We start from the raw sequence: 9,826 nt of genomic DNA, 5'->3' as shown, positions 1-9,826 counted from the left end.
AAGAAGCAGGCTCATAGCAGAGGAGCCTGATGTGGGGCTCGATCCCACAACGCCAGGATCACGCCCTGAGCCGAAGGCAGATGCCTAACCTCTGTGCCACCCAGGCGCCCCAAGATAAAGGTTTTTAAAACTATCACTGCTTTGGGGTGCCTGGGTGGTGCCATCGGTTAAGCATCTGACTGTTGATTTCGACTCAGGCTGTGATCTCAGGGTCCTGGAATGGAGCCTGCTTCTCTCTCTCTCTCTCCCTCTACCCCTTCTTCCACTCACACCTTCTCTTGCTCTAAAAAATAAATAAATAAATCTTATAAAAAATAATAAAAAAAATAAACTATCACTGCTTTGTGTTTAGTTAACAAGATCTCTAGTTTTCTCAGTCATTCGACATTAGGTTATGAAACATGAAATTGGTATAATATCCAAAACTTAATTTGAAGTACAGAAATAGCTCAAATGTTCTCCCTATTCCTTGTGAACATGAAAGCAGTAAAATTAGAAACTGAGGGAATTTCACAGTTTATTTTTCCAAATGGAGAATCTGCCTTTTTTTTTTTTTTTAGCAGAGGATGTATTGTACCAGGGTTCTAGTCAAATCAGTTTCTTCAATAGCAAAAGCAACCATGTAATAAGATGGAATAAGATAATGTCTAAAGTTACAATGGATGTGGGTTTTGGTATGGATAGTACTTTACCAGTCAGCCCCCATTTTGAGATTAGATCTATTGTATACTTAGATTTCAATTTAAACAAAACATTCCCCTCTGTTTTTAATGAGATCGCTTTATTCTAATCTACGACAATGTGAGGAGAATATACAGCAGTGGCATGATTTCTGACTTGCACAGTTTTAGGTAAAAGGTCATTCTGTGGCCACTGTTGTGAGAATATGTTCCTGATTATTTTTGCATACCTCGTGAGGCAGATGATGGGGTGATAAAAATGGATTAACATTGCCAGGACTTATGTAAAGGACAAATACTACTGCCCATGTTTTTCAGAGTAGAGTCTGTGGGTGCCTGCCCCAGAATCACATAGGGTGTTTGGGAGATATTTAGGTCTCTCGGCATCTTCCAGAACCACTGACTCGTAATCTCTGGGAGTTGACTCAAGAATCCGTAGTTTAAGGATACCACAGGCACTTTCTCTGAGCCCATAGCTAGCTGATGCTCACAGCGGTGAGCTTCCTGGGAGAATATATGTGGTTAAAAATAAATTACATTTTCTTCCTTTAGGTTAGAAAGCATGCAAATAAATTAAGCATGTTAATCGGTGATAAAATATCTGCTGAGAGAATAAAGCATGTTTTAATATTTTATATTTAGCTTGAAAAATGCGGCCATATTTTCTTGTATGCCACAGATTCAACATGAAGAATCTTCAGAGTATATAATAAACCTGATACATGAGTCTTTACCATGACTTAAAAGACAGTAGAGAGGCACCTGGGTGGCTTGGTCAGTTAAGTATCCAGCTTCAGCTCAGATCATGATCTCAGGGTCCTGGAATCGAGCCCTCTGTCTGGCACTCTGTTTGCAGGGAGTCTGCTTGTCCCTCTCCCTCTGACTACCCCCCCTTATGTGCTCTTTCTTTCTCTGCCTCAAAAAATCTTAAAAAAAAAAAAAGACAGAAAATGTCTAGAAAAATGTTCTCCTCACACAAATATTCTCACTCTGAAAATATCTAAATAGAGCTTTTGCCTCGTTGTATCCGAGAGAGCAAGATGGGTCACCAGCAGCTCTACTGGAGCCATCCGAGGAAATTTGGCCAGGGTTCTCGTTCTTGCCGCGTGTGCTCCAGCCGGCACTGTCTGATCCGGAAATACGGCCTCAATATGTGCCGCCAGTGTTTCCATCAGTACGCGAAGGATATAGGCTTCATTAAGTTGGATTAAGTGAACTTCCTTGAATGGGTCATCCAAGATACCTACCTTAACTGCAGATATGCAAGATGCCTACCTTAATGCCAACTCATTGTACATAAAATAAAAATACTCTGATTATGAGTGAAAAAAAAATATCTAAATAGATATTCACATCACATGATAACAATACAGAAAAAATATATCCTATAGTTTATTATTCCAATTGAGAAAGTAAAATGCCTTGTATAGTTATATGTTGCATATTATATTATAAATTTTATACATTGCTTTTTTCAAAAGTCCATCATCCTGTCATAAGAAAGTAAGAATGATCTTAAACATTCTTTTTCTGTGCAAAAATGTGTATGCATGACTATAGAGTAAATATCTAGAAGTGAGTTTATTGAATATTGTTTTTTTGAAAATACCACTAACCAATCTACCTAAAGTTTAGGACAAATTGCATGTACACCAAAACACTGAAAGAATCAACTCTTCTTCCAAATTCCTACCCACATTAACTTATTAACAACCTTTTTCATTTTTACTTGCCATATGGAGAGAAATGGTATGTGTTTATTATCATTTGCATTTATTTCCTGATGAGTGATATTGCAGATTTGTATGCTTATTGGCTATTTGCATATGCCAATTCTGCTACTGGTCTGACTTTCTCTTATTTCTAAGAGGTGTTTTGTTTTAAAACATTTTGCCCTCTTGCTGTCATATGGTTGTCAGTTTTTTTTTTCTGATTTGTTAATAGTCCTTCAGCTTGGTTAATTATATTATCTATATAAGAGATTTAAAACTTTATGTAATCAAATTTATCAATAGTTCCTTTTCTGCCTTTGTGCATATACCATGTTTAGAAAATCTTACTCTGTTCTAAGGCTGAAATCTCTAAATTAGAAATCTCTCTTTCTTTGGTGTTCTCAGAAACTCATACTAATGATTTATACTCTCTACTACAAATACCTAGTTTACATCTACTTTCACTGTATTTCTTGTGTTCCTCCCATTCAAAATAATTGCTTTACCTAATCATGAGGGTAATTCATGTAAAAACCTTAGAAATTAAAAAAATTTAATATTCATAATATTATCCAAATACTAAATCTGCCACTTGTTAGTGTATTTTATTCACTTGTTTTTTTTTTTTTTTAAAGATTTCATTTATTTATTTGAGAGGGAGAGAGAGAGCATGAGAGTGAGAGGAGAACACAGGAGCCAGGGTGGTGGGGGAGGGCAGAGAGAGAAGCCGACTCCCCCCTGAGCAGGGAGCCCATCAGGCTCCATGTGGGCTCCAGGGGGCTCCATGCGGGCTCAATCCCAGGCCCCAGGATCACAACCTGAGCTGAAGACAGACGCTTAACCGACTGAGCCACCCAGGTGCCCTGTATTTTATTCACTTCTTATGTTTAATCAGTTTGACTATATTTTTACCTAATTGTATATATTATCTTATAAACTAACTTTCTTAATGGGACATATCTCCTCTCACCTGAAGTTCCGTGGAAACATTACTTTAATAGCCATATAAGCACCCCATTATATAGACATGCCATTAAGTTTTAAGCATAGTAATTCCAGTTTAAGTTTGCTATTTTATTAAAAATTGTGTTATATATATATATTTTCATAGTCCTCTGAATAAAATTATCATTATGAAAAATTATTAGAAGTTGAATTCCTGGGTTAATTTATATGACTATATTTTTAGCTTTTTCCATATGTTCCCAAATTTCCCTAAAGATATGTTTTAATGACTGTTATCTCCTCAGTTATGCATGAGATTTTACATTTAACTGAAACCTTGCTGATATTTGGTAGTATTTCTTAAAGTCAATCTATAACAATAAAAATCTTAGAAAATTTAATATACAAAGGATGTTTTTTAGCCTAATTATGTGTTTCCATGGAATATTTGCCCTTGTTATATCTTAAGGATATTACTTAATTAGCCATAAGTTTAAAGATGATTGCTAAGAATTATAACTTCATAGTGTGCTGGCTTAAAAAAACATTACCCAATGAAATGAGGGCCACAGATGCCCTTTTGTTCCTTGCTATCTGCATATAAACAAACTCTTGTGAAACTGTAGACTATCAGACATGAAATGAAAAATTTTAAAGTCACTAGAAATAAAAGATACATCCACTATAAATTAATAACAATGAGACTGAGAGCAGAATCCCCACCTTTAGCATGAAGGTCAGGAAACAGTGACATTATACTTTTAACTTGTAGAGAAAAATAACTGCCAGTCAGATGAACTACCACTGAACAAAGATGACAAAATAAAAGATAAAACAGGGTAGAGTTTATACCTTTTCCAAAGAACTACCACAAAGGTATAATTCAAGAAGAAGGAAAAAAAAAAAACTCATTAGAAAATGCAGGAAAATAACAGTTATGAGCAAAGGAATTGATAGTCATGTAGGGAAATCTATGTATAATTAACTGTGTATATCAATATTAATAGCAGGAACTAGTGGAAGAGATTAAATTCAAGGTGGAGGTAAAATGAAGGACAATAATAACATGCCGTGTGTGAGAAGAGCCGCTGGGGTTAAACTAATCTAAATGCCAGATGTTAACAGAAGGGAGAGTAGAGTTGTGTATTCTCCTAGATATCACAATGCCGAATATTCGTGTTAAAAATATACACATAAACATTAAAAGCACATAAGGTATTACTTCCAAACCAGTGAAAAGAAAGAGAGGGAATAAAAATTAATAAAGAAAATTCCATCAATGAATATAGATCCAGAAAGGAAAGGGGGAAAATGAGTAGGCACTGACCAGAGAAGCACAGAATAGAGCAAAAATAAATCTGAAAATATTAGTAATCAAAATAGGGCAAATAAAATCTACTCTTAAATGATAAAAATACATACTTAATGGAAATGTGTGTATGTATACATGTATCTTTTAAAAAGACACCTCTGAACAATATAAAATTAAAATAGAAGATTAAAAACCAAAAAATGGGAAAATATAGGAAGCAGTTACATATAAAAGAGAGCAACATTAGACAAAATGAGGAAAAAAGCATTTTGTGGTGACAAAGAATATCATTATGCATAATGAGAAAAGGAAGAATATTTTTCTGAGCCCTTGAAATGTGTAATGGCAAACGCTATGTCTCCCAATATATTCCAGGCAAGCCTATAGGTACTTCACACATGTTAATTTGCTCACTACTTATTAAAACCAGACAGGAAGGTTCATTGTACACAGGAGGACACTGAAGTGGGTGAAGGTTTAAGTGCTCAGTCTGAGCTCACACATATAGCCATGCTTGAATCCAGATACGTACCCAGTAAGCCTGGCTGTAAAGCCTGGGCTGGTTCAGAACATACAATGCTACCACAATTACAGCAAGAAACTTTTATCTCAACATCTGAAAGAATGCAGATTGAATCCAAGCATCTGTGGAACTTTTAACACCTGATTATATTCCAGGGTACAAAAAAAAAGTCTCAAAATACTCAGTAGTTTAAAATATATAAAGCATGTTCTCGATGCACCAATTATCCAGAAAATGATATGAAAGCTCCTGAAACATAATATATGGAGAAATTTTTAAAAGACAAACATATACATATGCATACACACTTTAGATAAAAATTTAAATAAAAAAATTTAGAAATGATATATATTGAAACAATAAAATGTATTTTCACTTATTTCACTTATTTGACTTATTTACAGATGTGGAATGAATTTAAAGCAGCCTTTTAAATAAAAATTATAACTATAAATATATTAGAATAGAGATAGAAAATCATTAATTTTATTTATTGCAAAGAGATAGGGATACCCTCAAAGTAGGAAGAAAATGACAAAAGCAGATTTAGTAAAGCAGAAAATGAATTGAAATATACAGAATAATTAATACCCTCAAAAATTATTTGAAAAATAAAATAGAAAAATATATGGCAGAATTACAAAGGAGGGGAGAAGATTGAAAGAGCAACAAAATAACATTTCAGTGAAATAATTACAAATAGTTTTTAAAATTCTAAATGGCTATTGTGCATAACTATAAACTGGTAAATCTGAAAACTTGGGCAAAGTAGACTTCTATAGGACAACCCAAATTATCAAAATATTTTTAAAAGATGTAAAATTCTGGTAAGAATACAGACATTAAAGAGATTGAATTTTTTTTTTCAAAATTGTTAAAATGTTAATAGATTGGGGTCCCTGGGCGGCTCAGTCGGTTGACTGGCTGCCTTTGGCTCAGGTCATGATCCAGGGGTCCTGGGACTGAGTCCCAAGTTGGGCTCCCTGCTCAGCGGGGAGTCTGCTTCTCCCTCTGCTCCTCCCCACCCCCGCTCCTGTGCACGTTCTCTTTCTCTCTCAAATAAATAAATAAAATCTTTTTAAAAAATAAAATAAAAGGTTAGTAGGTTAATTTTTACTTCAAGAAAAGAGATGCAAAAATACAAGTGTTAGCATATTCTGTGAAGCCATCAAAAAATAAATATATCCTGACCGAAGGAGTATGTCTCAGACAGGCAGGGATGTGTATCTGAAAATCGATTTATGTAATTTATCCTGTACTGATTAAAAAATCCATGTGATCTTCTCCATACATTCAGAAAATCACGTGATAATATTCATTATGCCTATAAGATTTATTTACTTTTCTTAGCATTTTGGAGATAGAGAATTTTCTCTTTAACCTGAGAAGTAGCATTATCAGAAACTTGTAGAAAACATAGCACTTTACAGGAAGTAGTGGAGCATTCATTTAAAGTCAGATATATGACAAAGATACTACAGGTTAGCATTGTCCTGGAGATGCTACTTTTTAGAAAAAGTAAAACGTATAAGAATTGGAAGGAAGAATTAAAATTGTCAAAATAATATTATTCATATAGAAAATCAACTATTTTGTGCAGAATAACATTACACATAACAGTTTAGAACTAATATTGATAATTACAAGATCAATATATAAAAATCAATAGTGATCTTGTGTGCTGTAAATAATCAGAAATTGTAATTGAAAAAAATGCTCAACCTGTGCCCAGATCTTGGTTACTAATACCATTCTCCAAGAAAAGGAATCAGAAATCCTTGAGGAAATAGTTGATTTCTAGGGCTGGGGAAGGAAATATACAAAATAAGCCTGGAGGATCTTTTAATGCCAGAAATTAAGAAAGTCCTCAAAATACAAAACACTGGAAGCATCTCAATGGGACACAGGAGTCAACCTGAAAGAATTTTCAATGGGCAAAGCTGAAACAGTTTGAGCAACCAAATAAATAACATATTAAATCATAACCTGAAGTATAAAATAAATCCAAACTGATATAAATAATGGATACAGTAAATAAATATAAATGTATGATAGAAGGGACAAATCTCCCCTACAGAAGAATGCCAAATATTTATTGTGGACATTCCCCACACACCAAGTAAAAGAAGCTTAATTCCTCATTCCTGCAGTATGAGATTGGCCTTAGTGACCTATTTCCAAAGGGGAAAGCGCGGAAAGGGGAGAAAAAGTAGCTTGGCAGTGGAGAGACTTCACAAACTTTACCTCAGGCAGGCAACCGAGGCTAACATCGCCAGGGGTAAATCATGTTGATAGAAAGATAAATCATAATAGTTGATAACCATGAGAATAGCATTTTATTTCTGTGGTCTTCCATGAGAAAAATGTAGCCTAAAGCTTCATTCAAAAAACAACTGACCAAAAAGAACTGCCAAGGTCATCAAAATTAAAATCTGAGAAACTGTCAAAAGACCAAATGGAGCTAAAGAAACATGACGACAAAATGTAATGTGGTACAGGATGGAATCATGGAACAGGAAAAGGACATTAGAGAAAAACTGGTGATGTCTGAAGAAACTGTAGTGTTAAGTTATTAGAACATAGCGATGTTTTCTTGTGACAGCTGTGGGAAGAGATCAGTAGGAGAAATAAGATAAGGGGTATAGGGGAATTGTTGGTAATAGCTTTGTCACTTTTCTATCAATCTAAAATTATTCTACTACAAAATGAGATTATTTAAATAATTTGTTAAAGGAAGAGATTGCTTAGAAAAAGATCCTTAAAATACAAGATACCTAAGAGTAAATCTGACAAAAGAAGCATAACTGTTATACAAAAAAATTGTTGAGCCACATAAAACTTGAATAATGGTGACGTTTATTATTTTGATGGACAAGACAAATCAATATTATAAAACTTCAGCTATCCTAAATTAATTTATATGAAGGGTCATAAAACTATGACCAACGGGTCAAATCCAGTCCATGGCCTGTTTCTATACTGTCCCATAGGCTAGAGGTTGGTTGGGTTTGTGTTTGTTTTTTGCATTTGTAAGGATTAGGAGAGGAGGCCTGGAGAAGGAGGGATGGGGGATAGAAACAGGGAGGAAGGAAGGGAGGAAGAGAGAATGAAGGGGGAAAGGATCTATAGTAGGGCCCACAAAGTTGAAAATATTTACTCTTTGTCCCTTTACAGAAAAAGTTTATAATAATGATGACAATATTTACCATGTATAGAGCACTTATCAATGTCAGGCACTTTTCTAAGGACTTGTTTCAATTGCTTTCCCCCTCTCACAAACACTCCATAAAACAGTAACCGTGTTTTCCCATTTTACAGAGAGAGGAACCAAGGCACAGGGTCAGATAGTTACTTGCCCAGGATCACAGAGCTAGTGAACAGTGGAGCATAGATGCTGACTCAAGCTGTCTCCCTCTGGTGTTCATATATTTGTAAGCATTGATTGACTGATCACACCAACTTTAGGATAGTGGCTATATTTGGGGTTGGACAAAGGGAAAAGTCCTGGAGGCTAGAGGTTTAGCTATAAATACAATGTGCTTTTTGCTTCTTGTTCTGTTTTTGTTTTTGTCTTTACTAATACTGTTGTGTCCTCTCTTCCAGTGAAAGCTGAAGGCAGCTGTAGCAAAACATAAACAAATTTTATTTACTGTAACATCTACATTTGTTTTTTAAAAATTAAAATATTCCTCTTGAGTTTGGATGATGGCAACTTGGAATTTGTACAATTTGAACTCTCATTGAGTGGTGAGGTTTGTAGAGAGAGAGAAAACACAAGGTAGAAAGAAGAGTGAATGGATGTATGACATGTAAAGTTTGTTAAAAAAAAAGTTTGGACTAAGGTTTAGGAGAAAATTGGGGAATAGGGAACCTAGGAAACTGAAAAGATTTAGAATAAACTGAAGAAGCTGAGAGATTAGATGGATCATGCAATAATCTCTGGAATAATTTCTTGAAATTAAAAATTTATAGTAGAAAAATGAAAATAAATACTTTCCTTCCCTTTCTCTAAAGGAATCTAGGAAGTTTTCCTCTCCAAAATGACTTTGGAACTTAAAATTTATAGCAACTAGATCAAGTAGTGCTACAACCACAGAATATTTAATACTATATTTATAAACTAGATATAGATAAGTCTTTGGGACCAGATGGTCTAATAAAGAGTTTTGAATGCAATTGAGATTGGTATTAAAGTTTCATAATAAAAATAAATAGCCATTGAGAGTAGTCACTCCGTTAGGATCATCACAGCCCAGGGAGTGAATTGACTCTCATCCCCAAAAAATGTCCCACTATAAACCCTACAATTATCATCTGATGACTTCTCTTTTATTAGAAAAGATGATAAAATCTGTGCAAAGGTGTTGGTTTCACTCACATTTAAACAAATACTTTTGAGAAAAGAAATAGTGGGGATTTTTTTGCTTGTATGTTTAATTGTTTGAAGAAACCATGTCTGTCTAATATGGAAATTGTAGGGAAACGAGTAGTAGGTTTTAGTGCCTGGATTTTTCTTACTGAACATCTTTGTAAATTATGGAAAGAGGAAGTTCCTGCCTAATTCCCTGCAAGTTAGTCCCCTTTTCGGTGCACAATGTATTTATTTGCTTTTGCTTTGAAATTCTTTCTTAGCTCCTTGATCTCACATTTCATG

General features: G+C 34.5%; 2 protein-coding genes across 4 annotated transcripts in view; both read left to right on the top strand.

The window, feature by feature from the left end:
- LRRTM4 (leucine rich repeat transmembrane neuronal 4) overlaps positions 1-9,826 on the top strand; it is a 748,825-nt gene that overhangs the window by 137,343 nt on the left and 601,656 nt on the right. The window lies entirely within an intron of this gene.
- LOC109490747 (40S ribosomal protein S29-like) lies at positions 1,696-2,014 on the top strand. Its single transcript, XM_034659446.1, has one exon. It carries the CDS (start codon positions 1,721-1,723, stop codon positions 1,889-1,891), a length of 171 nt encoding a protein of 56 aa, XP_034515337.1. The 5' UTR covers positions 1,696-1,720; the 3' UTR covers positions 1,892-2,014.

This window comes from Ailuropoda melanoleuca, chromosome 4 (assembly GCF_002007445.2).
Source record: "Ailuropoda melanoleuca isolate Jingjing chromosome 4, ASM200744v2, whole genome shotgun sequence".
NCBI lineage: Eukaryota > Metazoa > Chordata > Mammalia > Carnivora > Ursidae > Ailuropoda > Ailuropoda melanoleuca.
The sequence above is the reverse complement of the archived record's forward strand: the minus strand, read 5'-3'. Positions and strand labels throughout refer to the sequence as shown.

Bases quoted from the DNA above. Each gene is read 5' to 3' on its own strand.
- LOC109490747 (XM_034659446.1), top strand. From the start codon at position 1,721: ATGGGTCACCAGCAGCTCTACTGGAGCCATCCGAGGAAATTTGGCCAG.